Source organism: Pipistrellus hanaki (genome assembly GCF_964339955.1).
Source record: "Pipistrellus hanaki genome assembly, chromosome: 15".
Classification (NCBI taxonomy): Eukaryota; Metazoa; Chordata; class Mammalia; order Chiroptera; family Vespertilionidae; genus Pipistrellus; species Pipistrellus hanaki.
Window position 1 is genome coordinate 44,431,902 of NC_140517.1, and position 21,032 is coordinate 44,452,933.

At 50.4% G+C, this 21,032-nt stretch overlaps 1 protein-coding gene across 1 annotated transcript in view; it reads left to right on the top strand.

Annotated features, from left to right (window-relative positions):
• ARHGAP35 (Rho GTPase activating protein 35) overlaps positions 1 to 21,032 on the top strand; it is a 129,688-nt gene that overhangs the window by 100,510 nt on the left and 8,146 nt on the right. The window contains exons 4-5 of the mRNA XM_084905771.1: positions 15,819 to 15,896; positions 17,800 to 17,931. Of these exons, the coding sequence (XP_084761897.1) occupies positions 15,819 to 15,896; positions 17,800 to 17,931 (210 nt within the window). The remainder of the gene's footprint in view (positions 1 to 15,818; positions 15,897 to 17,799; positions 17,932 to 21,032) is intronic.

The following is a 21,032-nucleotide window of genomic DNA, read 5'->3' on the forward strand; positions in this document are numbered from 1 at the left end:
AAGAGATCCACTCACCCCTCGTTAGACCTCTCTGCTACAAGCATTCCGGGGCTAGATCCCTTCTAGGTTTATCTCTATCTTTACTTCTTTGTCCTCTTTCCTTCGGCACCTCCCCTCCCATCTGCCCAAGGCAGAGTAAGGTGTGGCCACCAGAATAATCCTGGTTCTCTGCTGGTGCCCAGCCCTGTGGGGACGTCACCACTCCATTGGCACTGTCTCCGCTGCTTTGCTTCCCTGTTTCCTGCTGCACTGTAAGGGGCTGCTCTTCTTTGCATCAACTGGCGTAACAGCTGACCACAGTAGGCACGCAGGTATTTTTCGCAGGTGTGAGTGATTTGTTCCTCCTCTGTACTAGATTGGCTTGGGGCCAAAGGAAGTACAGTCAGTAGATACAAGTGATGATTTAGAGACCTCTTGTTGGCTGGAATCGGCCTCCACTTTGGCTTTTCTTTTCCTTGCCCAGGCTCTTACATTACAAACAAGGCTTGTTTCACCTTTGAAAGCCGCAGTGTTCCCCGCACGAGGGCTGGATTGGACTTGGCTTAAAGAGTTGGCTCAATGGTTGAGCATCTACGTACAAACCAGGAGGTTGTGGGCTCCATCCCCAGTGTGGGAATGCAGGAGGCAGCCAATCAGTGATTCTCTCTGATCTCTGATGTTTCTCTTTCTCTTTTTCTCTCGCTCCTTCTCCCTTCCTCTCTGAAATTAATAAAAATATATTTTTAAATAGAGTTGTTTGAGCCGAAACCTGTTTGGCTCAGTGGATGGAGCACTGGTCTGTGGACTGAGGGGTCCTGGGTTCAATTCCGGTCAGGGGCATGTGCATTGGTTGTGGGCACATCCCCGGAGGGTGGTGTGCAGGAGGCAGCTGGTCGATGTTTCTCTCTCATCAGTGTTTCTGGCTTTTTATCCCTCTCCCTTCCTCTCTGTAAAAAATCAATTTTTACATATATATATATATATATATATATATATATATATATATATATATATATTTTTTTTTTTTTTTTTTTTTAAGAGTTGTTTGAGGGGCTCGGTTAGAGTAACTTGGAGAAAGGCAGATTCTCAGACCCTGGGAGTCTGATTTGAAGGATTGTGCAAGCAGGTAGACTTACTTAGGGTTTCTTAACCTAGAGTCCGTGGGGGGGCTTTGGAAGTCTCTGAACCCCTGAAGATTGGTGCAGAGATTGTGTGTATGTGTGTGCACCCGTACTCTGTGGAGAGCAAACTATACAGCTTTTGTTAGGTGGTCAGTGAGGGGAGTCTTGCTCCGGAGTTAAAGACTGCTGTGCAGCCCAGTGTTTACGGACTAAACCAGTGATTCAGAGCACGGGTGACGGCACACCCTTGTCCTCAAGGAGTTTATGATCCAATAAAGGTAAAATGATTTGGCTCAAACCACTTAGAGCTTGCAAAAGAGAGCTTGGTGAAGGCTGGGAGGAAGAGTTGTTGGGACTTAAAAGGATGAATAAGATTGAAGTGACAGCATAGATCAAATGATTTGCTCTTCCCAGCAATCCCAGCGGAGCCTCACAGCTCCAGGGTGATCCTGTGCGCCCAGGAGCCCAGTGTGGTTACAGCCCACCTGCAGCTTTACCGGTGCCCATCCCCTTCCCTGGATCCTTTCCAAGGTGCAGAGCCGCTGGTCACGGATACTAATGACAAACAGCAGTAATAGCAGCTAATAAACCTGTTTTAATGTGGCAATGTTAGCTCCTGGCTCTATTTCCATTATCTCACCTCCATATTATAGATTGAAAAGAGACAGCCATCGGGGGTGCCAGAGTTTAATGGCTCCCTCAGTCTTCTCCCGCCCTGCAGAAAGATGGCCAAGCATGTCTGCCTCCCTGTGTTCACAGTGATCACAAGAAGCAGACGCCCGCATCCGGGAAGGCTGTGCCCGCGGTGCGCGCTTCTTCGGAAAATGCCACCCCCGTCCTTCTTGGAACTGCCCTCCCCAAACCCCACCACACCAGTAAACGGAAAATGGCTGCAGAGTGTTTGGAATTCGTACTAGGCAAATATTTCTCAGCTTCATAACTAAGTGAGAGCAAATTATAATTTGCCCTGATTGGAGGCAGAAGGACAAAGGCCAAACTATTACTCAAGCTGATTTCCTACAGCTGTCAGTGAGCTCCCGGATTGCTTCATCTCATTGGCAAGGCTCTGCATTTAGCCCCAGTGCGCGGCTCAGAGCCTCTCACAGGGCCAGGGCGGCATCTGCGGGCAGCGTGGCAGGTGTGGCCTGGGCAGCTTCTTCATTTCTCTGAGTCTCGGTTTCCTTGACTGTGAGATGAAGATGAAAATAGCTCTGCAGGGTAGTTGTGTGTATGAAGGGAGACAGTGTGTCCTGTCAATCAGGAGCTCACATCGCTCCTGTGCTCAGTGTTTCCACGAATCTCGTTTCATCCGCATAGCAATGCTCTGAGATAGGTGTGATTTCCAATTTATTTCTTTTTATTTTTAATATATATTTTTTATTATTGATTATTTATTTATTTATTTATTTTTACAGAGAGGAAGAGAGAGGGATGGAGAGTTAGAAACATCCATGAGAGAGAATCATCGATCAGCTGCCTCCTGCACACACCCCACTGGGGATGTGCCCGCAACCAAGGTACATGCCCCTGACCGGAATCGAACCTGGGACCCCTCAGTCCGCAGGCCAACACTCTATCCCCTGAACCAAACCGGTTTCAGCAGCAATTTTCAATTTCTGATGAAGAAAGTGGGGTTCTGAAAGACGAAGTTAGAGAGGAGCTAGCATTTTAACCAGAGCCATTACCGTCTTGGCCATATTGCCTCCTTTCGCTGAGGTAATTTGAAGCCCAAAGAAGATAGATCAAGTGGGGCCCTGGCAACTCATGAAGCAGTGGAGCGAGGCCAGCTAACATTGGACTGTAGCCTTCTCTCTCTGACTGCAGGAGAGGGTTCGGTTTTTCCTTTTGACACCAAATATCTGGGGAGTCTTTTCCAACACTGCTTCTACTCTCACACCAACGAGGTGTCTTACAATTCAATCTACCCCACCCAAAGTTATCATCACGCTCTACAAGACCCAGTCCCACAAGACAGCCCTCACTTCAGACACCAGTTGCAAAGTATTGGGTTCCCAGGTTACCCACCCTTTGTCTGACTTGGCCACAAAGTCGGGGGTTCCCACGCCTTCCCAGGTTCAATCATTTGCTAGAATTACTCATAGAACTCAGGAATGCTGTACTTACTTTTACAGCTTATTATAAAGGATACAACTCCGGAACACCCCAACGGAAGAGATTTAGAGCAAGGGGAAGGGATACAGAGAGAGAAACATTGCTCATGAGAGCAAAACATCGATTAGTTTGCCTCCTGCATGCCTCCTACTAGGAAATGAACCAGCGACCTCTTGGAGCAGGATGGCCACACCGGCCAGGGCAAGCACTAAATGCTTTTTATGAGACGGAAACAAATCCCATAGTCCTTTGGGCAGAGGCCCACATTCCAGCATTTTCTGAGAGCTTTCTAGCATCAGACTAAACTGGATTCAGAAGTTACCAAGGGCGCTTTTACTTAGGGAGCACGTCCTTGCCTTCCCTCCCTCAGGCATGCGTCTTTACTTTCTCACCTAAACCCTCGGGTCCCCACGAGACTTGCATCTAGGGGAGCAGCAGGCAGCGGCAGCTCATGCTGGGCTAACCCCTGCACCTGTCTCCAAGGCTCCCTTTTCTCTGACTCCCCATGAGCCAGAGCAGCCTCCTAGGCTCTCCTGTAGCTTCTATGCTAAGCCCTCCCTGTGTCGCTGGCCCTGCTTTATGAACACCCTCTCAAACACCTGGACTCAAGTTGTGAAATCTTTCCTGCACTAAGTCAAGAAGCCACACGCTAAAAAAAGTAGTAGTTTACTAAGTCCCTCCCCACGTGGCGAGCAGCTGCCCTAAACAAAAGTCTCCGCATTGTCATCCACATTCACCGTAGGCACTTCGTAGAGCTGTTGTGGAGGATTGGTGCGAATGGACCTGCTCAATCCAGTCAGTGATTCCCTGCAGTCAGCCTCGATCGCTGTAATGCTTCCTTTCAGAGAAGGCAGCTAATTTCAGGATAGATACTCCCATCTATCACCGTAACAGTTTAATAGGTGCAGTTACAGCTTGAATACACCAACAGGCTTTATGTAATTGCCACATTTATAATGCTTTGAATTGATGACAAAGTGCTAAAATACGAGGTGTGTGGTTTCATTTGCTGTGATTTTTATGGGGGTTCTGTTACTTAATCTCTCCCTCCCCTATAATTCCAGGTTTGTTAGCGAGTTGCTTTCCCATTACCCAAATACTTTTAAAACAAAGCTTTCTGTGCTGTTTTTGACAACCTCCTATGTTCCCATTTCTCACCACCCTCCCGTTCTCTGCTTGTTTATGATAAACACAAGTCACTCGCCTTCCAGAAATGCCCGCACGCCATCAGAGAGGGCGGCAACTCCACTGTGCCTCTCCGGAGAAGTGGCGGGTTTCCTCAGACCCAGTGCCCTGATCGGAACAGCATGGCCTGGCAAGCTGCCTGCAGGGCCCAGCAGCCAGAGAAGGAATTCTGCGCTTCCAGCCAAGACAGAAATAGTGTGGGGGCCCAAGTCCCTGAGACAGTTCCGACAGGCCCTCCTGGCCTGGCTGCTCCACTTGCACTTTCCCTCGGCAGCAGGGAGCTCAGGGGGACGGGCCGCTTGCCCTGGGCCAGCTGAGAGCAGACAGGCTGTGGCCGCCCCACGCAGGGCAGCAGGCTGTCCACGGAGCGTGGCCCGGGAACTGTGGTGCCAGGGTCAGCTGCCGGTCCTTCCCTGGCCTTCATGGAGCTGGCCTGACTGTGCCATCGAACTGTGCCCTGGGAGAGCTCCTTCGGCTGTTCTCCTTCCTCCCTCGTGTGTGTGCGAGGCGGGTGCAGGTCTCCACCAAAGCAGAGGACTGCTCCTGGTGAATGACGACGCCCTGGGACTTCCTAGGGAGCAGCTGGGGCAGTGAAAGCAGACGTAACCAGCCCCTACAGCAGGGTGGGGAACCTTTTTCTGCCAGGGGCCATTTGGACAGTTATAACATCATTTGAGGGTCATACACAATTATCAACTTAAAAATTAGCCTGTTATATTTGGTCAAACATTTAACTCGCCCCTTATGCCTTGGCAGAGCCAGACCAAATGATTTCGGGGGCCTCACATGGCCCAGGGGCTGGATGCTCCCCCCCCCTGCCCTGAAGGAAGGTGAGAAGGGAGGCGGGTACACCTCCTGATGGAGTGTTCCCTGTGCCGGCCAGGCCCTGAAGGCCTACCGCATGCCTGAGGGTTGAGGACAAACTCCTTCAGTCCACTCCCTCCCTCTCTGCAACCAGAGAAGCCGCCCGTATATTTTCAGGCATGTGTCCCTCCTTCCCTCCTCTGCATTGCTAGTTACTGAGTGACTTCGGGAATGAGTTGCTATGCCAAGTTCAGGTACACAGGGGGGCGATGGGAAAACACTGCCTGCTCTCAGGCCTGCTGGGGTGCAGCCTTCAGCAGATAAGCACACAGCCGTCTGGTGGTTTTCAGAGTGTGCCCAGTGCTGTACAGGACAGGTATGGAGGTGGCGGAGGGGGTGGTAAACACAGGCTCTGGAGTCCGGCTGCTTGGGTTTGGATACAGCCCCACCATTGGCTTGCCACGTGGCTCAGTTTTCTTCCGTTGTAAAAGGGAATAATAAACTGGTGATATACACTGACTCCCTGGGTGTGAGGGCTTGCTGAGATGAGGCAGGTGGAATGTTTATCACTATGCCTACGCGTAGTATAAGCACTGCACAAGTCTACGCAGTTACTGTTCTAACGGACTTTATTTAGATCAGGGGGTCAAGGGAGACCACTTAGAAGGAGCAATGTTTAGTCAGTCAAACACTGGAGGTAAAAGTAGGAATAGCCTGTAGGAAGGCCCTGAGCCAGGAGGGGGTCAGTCCCTGAAAGGCCAGGTGACTAGAGTGAAGTGGGGGCGGGGAGGGTGAGAACACAGGCCTGGGCAGCAATGCATGTGTGGAGAAGTGTGTGTTTTATCCTGGAGTGGAAGAGTCATATGCCCGTGGGGACCACGATCAGCTTTCCTGCCAGAAGATTATAGGTTTCTAACCTATAAACAATGCTCTTTCTTGGTGAGGGAAGAGAGAGACCAGGAAGGAAGGACACTGGCTGTCCTTGGTGACATCGCTGCTGCTTTCGTGGTGTTTTGGATATCAGAAGCGGAAAGACGTCACCCTCCGCCCTCATTAATGCTTGGGAGGAGTCGGCCCTGACCTCAAGGAGCTTCTGTACCAGCGGAAGAGAAGTTGGCCTGTATGCATGGAGATGGTGGTGATGGTGGCGACATATATACCTGTGTGCTGGTTAGGACTCTTTCTTTGTTGGTAGTTCTTTGTTTAGCCAATGAGACCCCTCACTGTAGTGTTACCAGCTCCACCTCCAGAGTCACTGCCATTCCTGGGCTTACACTCATGAAGTCACACTCAGAGCCCAGAAGACGCTGGCCCTCTTGACAGGAGGGCCCCCAGCTGCCCGTGGCTTTGACATTTGTGGCCGCTTTGCGGGGTGCAGCCTGCTCACCTCGATTATGGATCACACGCCTCTGTTCTCCATCCTGGGCTGCCCGGAACAGGCAGCGTCAGCTCGGCCGCTGGCATGAAGTTCACTTGGTCATTGTGGTTTCTTAAACACAGCGATTGGGGTCTGCATTTTCTTGAAAGTCAGGAAAAAACAGAGCCCCTTGTTAGGCTCAGCAGGGTCCAGAAGCCCGCTTTCACAGTTAATGACAGTAAGTACATGGGGAGCTTAGACAGGATCAGCCAGATGCGAGAGCCATATGATGCCCCAGACCTGGTGTGATATTTTCATCTCTTCCCCTCCAGATCCCGCTCCCTTCCTCCCCAGCCTGGAGATGGATGACACGGCTGTGTGTACATACAATGGCGTTGGAAATTTACAAAGCCGCAGTGCCGCGTTGCGGGGCTAGCACCCGGTCAAGCAGTCATAATAGAGTGTCAGTGGCATTCTGGCGTGGGGAGAAAGGAGGTCTGGCATTGCCAGGAACAGATCTTGATTGACGAGGGAATTACCGAGGAAAGACAGCTAACAAAGGGGCACTGGAGGGGGCAGAGGGACCCTAGTGTTCAGGGAATAGAAGAGCCAGAAAATCATTCTGAGCACATCCAAAACAGGAAGGCAGCGGGGAGATCTGGTGGGGACTCGGTAATGTTATCAATAGTAGAACTTTATTGTAGGAATAAAGCCAGGACACTTCCCATTGGCTGCTTCTGTGCGGAGAGGAGGCCGCCGTTTTCCTCCGGCTCTCCCTCCTCAATCCTCCAATTGACAGACGAGAACACTGAGGGGGTGTGAACGAAGACATGAATGCACATGAGTAAACAAGGGAGGAGTGGAAAATTCTTACAGCCCATAATGAATCTGGCATTGATGGGATGTGCCCTACATACAGTGTTTAAGGGAAAAGGGGACAGGGGTTAACATTGAGATAGTAATATAATGTTTAAATGCACCATCATTGAGGCAGAGACTGGAGTGAGCCAGTTTAAATCTTGCCCCCACCACTTACTAGCTCTGTGGCCTTGAGTAAATGGCTTAGCCTCCCGGAGCTCCCTTTGCTGTCCGTAAAAAGGGAAGAAAGCCTAGCTGGTGTGGCTCAGTGGTTGAGCATCGATCTATGAACCAGGATGTCACAGTTCGATTCCCAGTCAGGGCACATGCCCAGGTTGGGGCTGGATCCCCATTGGAGGGGCATGCAGGAGACAGCAGATCAATGATTCTCTCATCATTGATGTTTCTATTTCTATCTCTCCCTCCCTCTCCTTTCCTCTCTGAAATCACTAAAAGTATATATTTTTAAAAAGGGAATAAAAATATCTATCTCAATGAATTATTGGGTGGATTCACTGTGATAATTCTAGTGGAAGAACTTAGGAAAGTGCCTGGCCTTTTAAAATTATTATTATTTCAGTGTTTGGCCTTTTATATTGCTCCCTTCCTTATGTGTAATGTCCATATTCACATGGCGACAAAGTCATTAGCCACCGATGTTTGATGGCCCAGGCTCTGAGAGGTGGAGGGTTGTCCCCATCACGCAGCCACCATAAGACAGAGCCACAATCAGAACTGAGGTCACTTGGGTGTCGAAGCTTATGCATGTTTTTAAATATTTTCCTGTAGACTGGCCTGTTTTGGCTGAGCCCTAGGCATAGGCCATGCCTACAGGCAGGTGCTGCTCTTGAGGCTTGTTCAGAGTTTAGAGAAGAGAAAAAGAAATGGCAGGCGTTATGCTGTGGAATTGCTTAGGTTACCTCATTGATTCCTGCAGCAGTCCAAGAAAGGAGGTGTTAATCCGTTGTCTAGTCAGATGAGCAGAAGTTAGGGTCAAGATTCGAACCCATGTCTCCCTGACAACACAATTCTTCCACTTGCCAACATCCTTTCCAGTTAGGTCACTAGCATAATATTTACTCTCTCAGCCCTTTGCTAGGTCTCCGAAACGCACACCAGCAGGGTATGAAATGGGCACTGTGCCGAAACCGGTTTGGCTCAGGCCTGCGGACTGAGGTCCCAGGTTCAATTCCCATCACTGTGCCTTCGTTGCGGGCACATCCTCGGTGGGGAGTGTGCAGGAGGCAGCTGATCAATGATTCTTTCTCATTGATGTTTCTAACTCTCTATCCCTCTCTCTTCCTCTCTGTAAAAAGTCAATAAAATATATTTTAGAAAGAAAGAAAGAAAGAAAGAAAGAAAGAAAGAAAGAAAGAAAGAAAGAAAAAGAAAGAAAGAGGCACTGTTCTCTCTGTTGTGCAGAGAAGGAAATTGAGACAGTTGCCCAGGGTCTTACATCCAGCAAGCGGCTTCTGCTTTCGACCCAAATACTGTGTGTCGCCTCGTCCCTTCACCTTCCATGGCGGCAGGTGCTGCGGTGTCCTCAGAAGGCCATGGCCAATAGTGACCAAAAGGAGAGCCTCCAGAGGTCAGTCCTCGCCGAGACAGTTTGGACTTTTTTTTTTTTTTTTATAATATATTTTATTGGTTTTTCACAGAGAGGAAGAGAGAGGGATAGAGAGTTAGAAACATCAATGAGAGTCATCAATCAGCTGCCTCCTGCACACCCCCCGCTGGGGATGTGCCTGCAACCAAGGTACGTGCCCTTGACCGGAATCGAACCCAGGACCTTTCAGTCCGCAGGCCGTCGCTTTATCCACTGAGCCAAACCGGTTCCGGCTAGTTTGGACTTTTTTATGCTCAAGGGAGTTTCCTTCTCTCCCTGTGTTCTCAGCACCCCTCTAGCCGGGACACCGGGCCTGTCTGAGCCTTTCCTCTGAGAAGCAGCAGGTCTAGTACGTGTGTTTCTTTCCACAGAAGTTGTTGGCAGTTAGGACCTGTCTGGTGTGTGACACTTCAGAGCACTGGCAGCTCCAGTTAAGTTTCTTTAAAGGACTAAAGTGCTGAGTTTTTCTATCTAAATATAGAAAGTAAAAAAATAAGCCGGAGTGTGGCTTGGAGGAAGTAGTGATTTGCACTAAGAAGGAAACGGGGGGACTGAGACCTGGTGTGACTGAGCTGAGGTGCCGTCTGGCTGTGCTGACTCAGAAACGCTCTGGCCAAGAGCACAGGTGCTGAGACAGGGCGCTTCGGTCCAGGAATAAAAACCAGACGCATGCCAGGGCAGGAGGTGGTTCTCCCCTTGGTTTCCAAGCTCCTGCTGGTGGCCCGTCCATTTTCCTACTGCCCCTCGTCTGCCCAGTGAGTGCCACAGGCATCTCTCAGAGCCAGGCCAGCAGCACTCGCTGTGATGGGAAAATCACAGTGAAATAGGCCCATGGTTAGCCCATCCAGCACCTCAGGCTGGCGTCGGTGGGCCACAGCCTTCCTCTGTCACCAAAGTAGTTTTGAGGGAGACTGTGGCCGAAAGGCTCTGGGAAGGACCAGCTCTGCCATGCGGGTGCTCCGTGAACATTGAAAAGAAGAAGGTCTCTGCTTTTCTCTTGACTATTTTTAAACATTTTTATAAAAGTCATACCTGCCGAAACCGGTTTGGCTCAGCGGTAGAGCATCGGTCTGCGAACTCAAAGGTCCCAGGTTCGATTCCGGTCAAGGGCATGTACATTGGAGGCAGCTGGTCGATGTTTCTCTCTCATCGACGTTTCTAGCTCTCTATCTCTCTCCCTTCCTCTCTGTAAGAAAAATCAATAAAATATATATTTTTTAAAGTCATTATTAAAAAAAAAAAAAAAAGTCATACCTGGCCAAGGTTAACAGCTTCAGTAGTGCATAAGGGCTTTCTTAAAAGTAAAAGCAGCCCTAGCTGACATGGCTCGATGGTTAGTGTCGACCCTGCACTGAGGGGGTCTCAGGTTCAGTTACTGGGCTGCAGGTTCCAGCAATGGCCCAGGTTGGGGCGTGTGGAGAAGGCACCCGATCAATGTTTTTGTTTTACATCGATGTTTCTTTCTCTCTCTCTCTCTCTCCCCCCTCTCTCTCTCTCTCTCTCTCTCTCTCTCTTTCTCTCTCTCTCTCTCTCTCTCTCTCTCTCTCTTCCCCTTCCCTGCCCCTCCACTCTCCGTAAAAATCAATGGGAAAATATCCTGGGGGAGGATTAACAAAAAAAATTAATAATAAATAGCAGTAGTTTTAATTCTTTTGGGGAATGTTTTGTTCCTAAAGTATCTAGTATTTATTTTTCCTTGTGTAGCAAACCCTTTCTTCCCCCCTCCCCAAATTTATTGAATGATAGAATTCAGGAGTCAGACCTTAGAGGCCTGAGCCGTGTGTGAAATGTATGAAATGCAAAGTCTAGGGCCTGAGAGGGAGGGGTGGGGAGAGAGAGAGAGAAACTTCTACGAGTGGAGCCTGTATGGTATTATAACAAGGCCTTCAGGAGATTTGGATACATGTACAATTTTGAGAACCAATAATTTAAAGCATAAAAGTAAAAAAATGAAGGCTCTCGGATGGGATGGGATTCCAATCTCAGTGCACTCTGATCTTGTGCATGTTACTTACCCCTCAGCCTCTGCATTCCCGTCTCTGAAATGGGATTAGTAATCACCTCTCTGGCGCTGGGGTATGAGTTAATGTAAAATGTATGGGAAGCACTTAGCATTATGTGCCTCGCACGTGGTAAGCAGTCAGTAAATGGTTGTTTATTGTTATTACTATCTCTTTAGACCAGATACTTATCTTTTTAAACAGCATTCCAGACAGATGGCTATCCGTGAGGAGGGAGTTCAAAAGCTCTGGCCCATTCCAAGGAGTGACAGCTGTGGCTCTGCATAATTTTATATACTGAGAGGAGATTTGCCTTCCTATCATTTCCATTCTTAGTTGGAGCTCTGGTCTCTTGAGCCTTTGGAACAAAACTGTTCTGCATGGTAGTTTGGATATTTGAAAATAGTGACCTTGGCCATTCTGAACTTTGTCTTGTTCTATTCCCAATGATTAACTTAAACATAAAACAGAGTAGATATTTGAAACCATTGGGGCTTTTTTTTTTTTTTTTTTTTTTTTTTTTTTATAGCAAAAAGGCCTTTCTCCGAGATTGCCTGAGTAGTGGGGTCTTTGGCGATTTCTGTGTGTAGACATGCCCCACAGTTCAAGGCTGAAGCTTTCCCGGGTGGATGTGTGGGCATGGAAAGACATTACGGTTGGGGCCGCTGTGGGTAAGGACTGTGCTTCCTGCTGGCAGGAGAGAGCAGTCACCTCTAGAGTGCTCTGTGCGGCCTGAGTCCCAGGACGCGCCCCCCCTAGAGTCCAGCCCCCCGCCTGCAGCACCCCAGCCCTGTCCTGCTCTGGTTTGGGTCCTTAGCTGCCCGGGCCTGTCAGGTGTCCCAGTTCTCACTGCATCCTCACCCATCTCACTGCTGTCACCAGCCCTCTGTTTTACCACCAGCCTTCACGTGTTCAAAGTCTGCTCCACAGTTTTTGTTGTTATTTAATTGCTGTCTAATTAGTAGTTGTGAAAAGTTGTACTGGCCAAGCAAATAATAGCTTTTCTAAATGATGTTATGGTGTTGTGTAGGGCAGCGGTGGAATTACTATTTTAAAACGGGATTTCATAAAGTAAACACGCATCCGCATTACAGGAAATGCTAAGTTGATGATTAATGGATGCTGGGGAGCTGGCCTTGCACTCTCAGTGCCTCCCTTTCTGTTATCATGGATCTGGCGCGGTTCCGGCAGCCCTCACCTCTGAACGTTTCCAGATAACTAATTTGCACTCTGTGTTCGGCCTTGTGCTGGGCGAGTGGCCGTCAGGAGACAGTGCAGAGGATGCCCTGTCTGAGCTGAAGGGCAGGGTGCAGATGACAGAAGAGGCTGAGGCTGCGAGGGTCTGAGGTCGAGAGGGTGCCTCTCCGCACTTCGGAAGCTCCTGCTGCTTGTTTCTGCGTTGGAGGGGGATGACAGTGCAGTCAGGAGAAGACTACTAGGAAATAGTCTGTTCCGCCCAGTGGTGAAGGTGTGAGCCTGCTGACACTTACCCACCCAGGGCTTGCCCAAATGCCGATGGTTTCAAGTATAAGCATGTGCTGTGTATCACTGGAGATGTGAAATAAGTAGGAAGTTTAAATACATCTGAGAACCGTTTAGAGAAGTCCTGAGAAAAGAGACCATTGTAAAATTACTAACTGGGGATGGTGCACCGGCCCAGCCCCTCGCCTCTGACCTTTGGGTTGACAGCAGTAGGGGATGTGCCATCTACAAAGCTCCCAGAATGCCGAGGGCCAGTGGACTTGACTCAAGTGTGGTATTTCTGGGAGGACAGACTGGTCTGGACTTCAGCCTGGGGGATAAATGTCAAGTGACTTCCGGAACAGTGCGGACAGAGGGTGGGAAAGGCCCTGGACTCAGACCAGTCCACCACGGACCGCTGAGCAGGGGGGACCAAGGCCTTTCTGAACCTCACTCTTCTCGTTTGTCTTCTCTTCGTTTAGTAGCTCCTGCCATTGGGGGCTGAGGATTCAATGGTTTTATCATTCTTTAATAAATGAGTGGGGGTGGTGGGTGCAGGAAAGCTCTTTCATTCCAAAAGAGGGGGCATGGGCGGTGGGAAAGGTCAGCGCTGAGCCCGGTGCATTGGGGCCTCGGGTTCGACAGTGTCTGCCCCTCTCTCACCGGTGCAGTGATGGCAGTTCCTTCATAAACTAGACATTGCATCACAGGGTGTCCTGGGGACCGATCCATTAACCCCTTTTCCTCTGGGGTGAAAGACCGGTCTGCACTTAACGGCTGTTAAGCCAGGAATTGATGACTTTAGCTTCTGTGTTCTTCAGAGTTCACCTGCCACTCATCCGGGGCCCCAGGAGCAGGCAGGCCTGATGGGGCCCTCTCTCCACTGCCTCCTGGTGTGTGTGCAGTGGCAGCTCAGGGCACTTCCTCAGGGCCATCAGCGGCCAGAGCTGCTCGAAGCCAGTCTTCAGAAGGGACCGGGATTGGTGTGGCCCTGAGACCCCGTCTTGGTTTCCACGGGGACGTAACTGTCCTCCAGACTGTGGTGTGAGGGGCAGCAGTGGGCTCTCCTTCCCGGAAGGGAGAGGGAGTCAGTGGACGCTGCTTAGGATCTGCGCAGCCGCGGGTGGGAGTGAGTGTGGAGGCCTGCAGTCGCTCAGTTGAAGCTTTATATTCTTCTATGCTATTTAGTTGAATTTTAGTATTGGGCTTATTTCCTTACCTAACACGGTACACCTGGTAAATTCCAGAAGAATCACAGAGTTAAATGTTTTTTTAAAAAGATATGAAAGAGTCGAAACTGGTTTGGCTCAATGGATAGAGCGTCGGCCTGGGGACTCAAGGGTCCGGGTTCGATTCCGGTCAAGGGCATGTACCTTGGTTGCGGGCATATCCCCAGTAGGGGGTGTGCAAGAGGCAGCTGATTGATGACTCTTTCTCATAGATGTTTCTAACTCTCTATCTCTCTCCCTTCCTCTCTGTAAAAATAAATAAAATATATTAAAAAAAAAAAAAAAAAAAAAGATAGGAAAGACCTAACCGGTTTGGCTCAGTGGGTAGAGCATCAATCTGCGAACTGAAAGGTCCCAGGTTTGGTTCTAGTCAAGGGCATGTACCTTGATTGTGGGCACATCCCCAGTAGGAGGTGTGCAGGAGGCAGCTGATCGATGTTTCTCTCTCATCAGTTTCTAACTCTCTAGCCTTCTTCCTTCCTCTCTAAAAAAAATAATCAATAAAATATATATATTTTTTTAAAAGGTGTGAAAGAAGAAAGAAATAGAAACTAAACTAAGAATGGGAAAATCCATATTAGGCATAAAAAACAAAGGAAGATATCATAAAGAAAGTGACTGGTCTTGAAAACCTGAATTTTTTAAATTATGTACTTTATAAAATGTAATAACAAAAGTAGAAGACCAATAACAAAAAGGCAAAAAAATGTAAATGTTTATAACATTAACACAGGCAATTGCTTAATATTCTAAGACTTCTTTCAAGTACAAAATGAGAAGAGCCACTCTTACAGGAAAATAAACAAGAATGTGAATAGGAAATTCACAAAGTAAGAAATACACACTGCCAAAAATCTGTTACAGTTACTAGCTATCAAAAAAAACATAATTGTGGGTTATTTCTAACAGTGAAAACTTGGGAAGACCTAAATGATTAACCATAGGACTATTTTTAAAGTTACTATATCCTTTGATGTCTTTAAAATCATATTGTAAAAAAATAATATTTAATGACTAGAGTAAGTTCACAACATCGTTGGTAAGTGAAAGAGTAGGTTAATAGAATATTATCTCCCTTTTGTTAAAATAAAATAAAATTCAAGAGTATACATCAAACTGGACAAAGTTATCTTTGGCTGATGTATTTCTATATTATCTTGATTTTTTTTTCAAAATCAAGTATTTTTATGAAAAGAATATGGGGACCTTGGCTGGTGTGTCTAAGTGGTTAGAACGTTGACCTGCATACTGTGAAGGGTCGAGGGTTCAATTCCTGGTCAAGAGCATGTACCTGGGTTGTTGCAGGTTTGATCCCTGGCCCCGGTTGGGGGGTGTACAGGAGGTAACTAATGAGTGTATGTCTCACATTGATGTTTCTCTCTTCCCCACTCTCTCCCCCTTCCATCCTCTCTTCCACTCTCTAAAAATCAATGGGGAATCCTATCTAATAAAAGAGTAATATGCAAATTGGCCTTCACCTCAACACACAAGCTGGCTGCCCCCATATGGACACAAGATGGCCTGCATGGGAGGGCAGTTGGGAGGAACCAAGCCTACAAGGGAGGACAGTTGTGGGCAATCAGGCCAGCAGGGGAGGGCAGTTGGGGGTGATAAAGCCTGCAGGGGAGGGCAGTTTGGGGGGGACCAGGCCTGCAGGGGAGGGCAATTAGGGGCAATCAGGCTGGCAGGGTAGTAGTTAGGGGGTCATCAGGGTGGCAGGTAGAAGCGGTTAGGAGCAATCAGAAAGGCAGGCAGGTGAGCAGTTGGGAGCCAGCAGTCCTGGATTGTGAGAGGGATGTCCTACTGGGATCGGGCCTAAATGGGCAGACATCCCTCGAGGGGTCCCAGATTAGAGAGGGTGCAGGCTGGGCTGAGGTATACACACACACGCGCATGCACACACACGCGCGCGCACACACACAAATTTCATGTACCAGGCCTCTAGTAAAAAGAATATGGGGGAAATAGGTTGAAGTATCTAGGAAATTGCTTTAGCCCTTTCCCCTCTCATGGAAGGTGCCTCATGCTCTCCCCTTCTCTCGAGTGTCCCCCTCAGTTTCTGCTCTCCGCTGCCTGCACCTAAGACACCTGCTTGTTTCTCCTCAGGACTGAGCACGGAAGGCATCTACCGGGTCAGCGGGAACAAGTCAGAGATGGAGAGTCTGCAGAGACAGTTTGATCAAGGTGAGGCCACAGCCCGCTGAGCATAGGAGGCCGGAGCCAGTCCGGGCGACCACAACAACCAAACTGCCAGTGGAGCCCCTGAGGGAGCTGCAGTCCAGCTGGGGGTGCTCCTGCCACACACAGCCCAGGGCCAAGGTGCTGGCTGGGTGACTGAGAAGGAGAACGCATTTGCCCCAGTTAGTGTCGCCTCCGTGGTCACACTGCCCCGGCGGAGGAACTGGCCCTGTCCGCAAATGGAAACATCCCCGCCAAGCCCGTGTCAGCCATCACCTCCCACAGACGCTGTCCGGGCCGCCCTGGCACATGCTCCCTCACCACCGAAGGGCCTCGCCTCCCTGGGACTGGGCCGTGCAGGCGTCACTACACGCACATGACACAGTGTTGGTTGAGAAGACAAACTTATTTTACCTGGGCCCCTTCCCACAGGGAGTGCCCTCCCACAAAGTCCCTGCACGAGAGAGAAAGCAAGGGAACTTTTTTTTTTTAATATATTTTATTGATTTTTTACAGAGAGGAAGGGAGATAGAGAGCTAGAAACATCAATGAGAGAGAATCATGGATCAGCTGCCTCTTGCACCCCCCCCCACTGGGGATGTGCCCGCAACCAAGGTACATGCCCCTGACCGGAATCGAACCCGGGACCCTTCAGTCCTCAGGCCAACGCTCTACCCACTGAGCCAAACCGGTCTTGGCGCAAGGGAACACTTTGTGATTAGCTGAGCCTTGGGACTCAGGCTTCTAAAGCTGAACTCTCTTGAATTAAACTTGCTCTTAGCGGGACTCCCATCTCCTAAGCTAGGGCAGCTCTGAGGCCAAATCTATTTCACCCCAACCCTCAGCCAAACCCTGCCTCTTAGCACTGAGCATTCTGTGGACGAGAAGTCTCACCCACCGGTGCCAGCAGCAGAGGAGCCAAAGCAATCAAAGTTCTCAGATGTCACTGGCCAGGGAGGAAGGTAACCCAAGGATCAAAGTGGGGTTAGGCCAAACGCACGGCTGGGCCTGAGGGGACCACGCCAGGCTCAGGAGCCAGGCAGCCGGTGGGGGCTGCGTGACCGAGCAGCTGCCAGGGCACCGCCGGGAGCAGGCTGCCTGCCCAGGCTCCGGGCCCTCGCACTCAGCACCACACTCTGCTCTGCTAACGGCCCGTGGGCAGAGGCGACAGAGAGAAGGGCTGGGAAGCATGAGGTCCAAGTAAGGGTATCGCCACACCCTTAGGTATGCACTTGTACCGAATATGCAAGAATCTGTAACACAGCTCATCCCCCCCACCCCCAAAATGGGAACAGCTAATGACTATCAGTCCATGACTTTTTACAGATCAGGAGTGCGTCAAGTCTGAAAAGAAAAAACTAGAGACGGGTCAGTGGTGTCATAAGCTGGGAAGGGCCAGAGGGAAAAGAACAAGTCCATCTGTCCTGCCATCATGAGGGATGAAGATGGGGCCGCAATCAAGATTGTTGTTGGGCTGTTTTTTTCTTTTTTATTGAATTTATTGAGGTGACAATGCTCAAGATTGTTGGTAATGTGTTTGCAACCCACCAGGAACGTGAGCAGCTTTTTAGGAAAGCCCCTTCCTTTCTTCCCTTGGAGGGATGGCTGTTAGGAAGAGGCGGACACGGGGAGCTGACGGGGTGCACAGAAGGAGGGGTGCGGCTCCTGCTCACAGGGTGACCTCGGAAGGAGGGCTTGGCCATCAGCCCCTGCGGATCTGAGAACCTGCTTTTAGCAGCACCAGGGATGCTGTCTGGTCTGTGGTGATCCTGAGGCCCGGCCCCGGCTCCGGGCCAGCCCTGGGCAGCCCCCAGGTCCTCAGGGTCTCTCTGACGTCCCCCACGCACGGGGCTTCCTTTTGCTTCTGCACAGCTAGATCGACCTGCCTCACTCTCCCACTTCCTTTCAGACCACAGCCTGGACTTGGCGGAGAAGGACTTCACAGTGAACACCGTGGCTGGTGCCATGAAGAGCTTCTTCTCAGAATTGCCGGACCCCCTGGTGCCCTACAGCGCGCAGATCGCCCTGGTGGAGGCGCACAGTGAGTGCGGCACCCGGGCCCGGGCACACCCGCCTGACGCACTGGGCTCACTGCGGGGGGGCGGGCACTGGCTCTGGGAGCTGAGATTTAAAGGACACAAGGAGAGGGAATAACATGACACCAGAGGGATTGCAAATGAGGCTCCTGCCTTTGTAGACCAGAGGCTCTTTTCTGGGGTCCCCCCAAACTCCATGAGTTAAAAGCCCAGTTTGGGTGTCAAATTCAGACTGAATCCGTGCTCCTTTGCTTGTGCATATTGTGATGTTCTCTGACCCTTCGTTTTCTATGTTGCTGTCCCTACTCCTGTTTATGAAATGAGATTAGAAAAGGTACAGAGGTGGCTCTGTTGGAGGTGGGTGTTACTTTCCATTCGCTGCCCCTGGCTCATGCCTCTGCTCCTGTCAGCCAGCCTCAGAGGGAAAGGGCCAGGGCCAGGGCCCGGCTACATGATCGCTTGGGACTACAGCAGGTTAGCACCTTGTTTGAAGGGCTGTCTGCCTGCTGTCCGGCTGCCTGACAGCTGCTCCTGCCCTGGCTTGCCTCGGGCCGGGCCTTCCCGCTGGCAGCCTTTCCTGGGCTTTGTGTGGTTTGGCCGAGGGGACCTGACCTCTCGGAGCTTCCCATGTGTAGCACTTCCTACCCTGTTTAGCCAAAGGCAGCCTTCCTCACTGTACTTCCGGGAGACCAGAGCCCCCAGAAGCCGCATTGCTCTGCAGCAGAAGGGGGAGTGTCTGCCAGTGACCAATGGTGCTGTTTCTCAGACCCCCTCTTCCCCCCCCCCCCCCACGACATTGGTCTCATCTTGTCACTGCCCAACTCAAAGGAGGGAGGATATTTTTGTTTGTTTTCTTTGTGTTTTTGTGTGGGTTTTTTTTTGGGGGGGGGGTTGGTTTTTTTTTTTTTTAGAGAGTGGGGAAGGGAGTGGAATAGAGATAGAAACATTAATGAGAGAGAATCATTAATTGGCTGCCTCCTGCACATCCCCTACTGGGAATCAAACCTGTGACCTCTCGGTTTATGGGTTAGCACTCAACCACTAGCAGGACTGAGAAGAGGGAATTTTAAACAAGCACAGTTTTCTCACAGGGCTGGTATGGACAGGAATTTGAGGGAGGTCTAAAATCAGCAGAGCTTTGCCCTAACTGGTTTAGCTCAGTGGATAGAGCATCGGCCTGTGGACTGAGGGGTCCCGGGTTCAATTCCGGTCAAGGGCATGTACCTTGGTTGGCGGCACATCCCCAGTGAGAGGTGTGCAGGAGGCAGCTGGTCGATGTTTCCCTCTGGTCGATGTTTCTGGCTCTCTATCCCTCTCCCTTCCTCTCTGTAAAAAAATCAATAAAATATATTAAAAATAAATAAAATAAAATAAAATCAGCGGAGCTTTAAGTTCCGGGTCATGGACTCGTAGTGGCGACAGTGACTAGAGGTGCTGGCGGAAGGCCACCCTGCACTGAGGTGCCATCAGGTCCTGCCAGCTGCAGGCTCAGGGCCCCTGCGTCACCTTCCTGTGGTCTGCATCCCGGTGATGCTTGTTTCCGCACCTGGGTGCTGCCTTCACCGTACTTTATCCACATGGTCTTTGTAGATTAGCGTAGTTTATAGCTCCTAATCCTGTCCAAGCCCACCAGGATGGGACAGAGTTCTGGCCTTCTTTCCCATCTGCCTCCTCAGGACAGGAGTTGGGCTTCTCCAGATGACTTGGGTGGGGACAGGTGTCCAGCTCTTTGATCCTGCGTCCTGACAGAGGTCCTCCCCGAAATCCCAGATGTGAAACATAGGAAATCTCCATGGAGCCAGCTTGCTTTCAGCCTGGGCTTGTCTCTGGGCTGAGGTTGGGGAGAGGAGGCATGGGCTGGACCCCAGCTTGCTGGGAGCTAGGGGAATTCCTGTCAGCATTTGTCTTGACTTGGCGCCATCTAGAGGCTAGTAGAGTCCTGGCACCCAGCAGAATCCCATTGTTTCTGTGGGAATTGCTGACATAGCATTTTGGGGTTTGGTGCGGGAGGGGCCGGAGAGGGAGGTGTTATTGATAGGGAATCAGCTGCCCTTCCTCCAGCAGCTCCCGCAGCTTCCCGTGCTGAGGAGGGAGCTTCTTGCTGCCCCTGAAGCCTGGAAAAGGGTGGAGGTTTCTGCTTCCCCTTCCTATTGCGCTTCCTGTGCCCCAGCGAGGCCGCTGGGCTCTGTCTGAGCCTGGCTTCGGGGAGTGAGTGACCTGGCACCTCCAACAGCCAAAGCCAGCTGAGTGAAGAGTGGGCTTGTGTCAGGGGCGGGTAACCGAGCCAGAGACAGCCGCTGGGCAGTGCCAGAGTCAGTGTTCAGGGACATGGAACAAAGATTCTCAAGCCCCAAAGTAGCTGTTCCCAGCCTGGCTGGGTTTCCATGGCAACATCAACTTGACCAGCTCTTTGCTCTTAATACCTAAGAACTGTTGTGTCTGTGTGTATTCAGGGCTTGGAAATGGCTTCAGAGCCCATCACAACAAATACCAAGGTCACTATCAAATTGTTTTGTTAGCTTCATAATTTCACAATATTGAACATGCTGAAAATGTGCCCACAAATTAGAGATTTTTGTGATTATTCATTCACCAGTCATCTTTCTACCACGTTCAAGGTAATGGGCGGGGGACTGAGAAATGAAGAACAGCAAACCGCGAGGGAGCGGCAGGCTGAGGCTTGACCTTCGGGGGTGAGACATTGGCCCTGCCCTCCCCACGTGCACATGGAAGCCGTTTGCCAGACAGAAGGAAGCAAGCTGAGCTAGAAATACAGAAAAGGCAAAAGCGTGGAGGGAGTAAGGTAGAGGGCTGCATGGAAGAGGTGGCATGAGGCAGAGAAAACAGCTTTGACTTCCCCCTTCCCTCTCCTCACACCTCACCTCGCCATTCAAAGAGTGTCATCAGTTATTCCTGCTCCACACCTTCTCCGTTACCTCCCACAATCCCGTGGCCCCGCCACCCGGCTGGAACCCCTGGTCCGCCCGGTGCCGCACAGGCGCTGGCCTGTGTGTTTTTGTGCGGAAGGAGCCCTGCGGCGGGCCCCGCCTCAGCTCAGAGGTTCTGACCAAGGACCTCTGACTCCAGGGACCTCTAACTGCAAGTG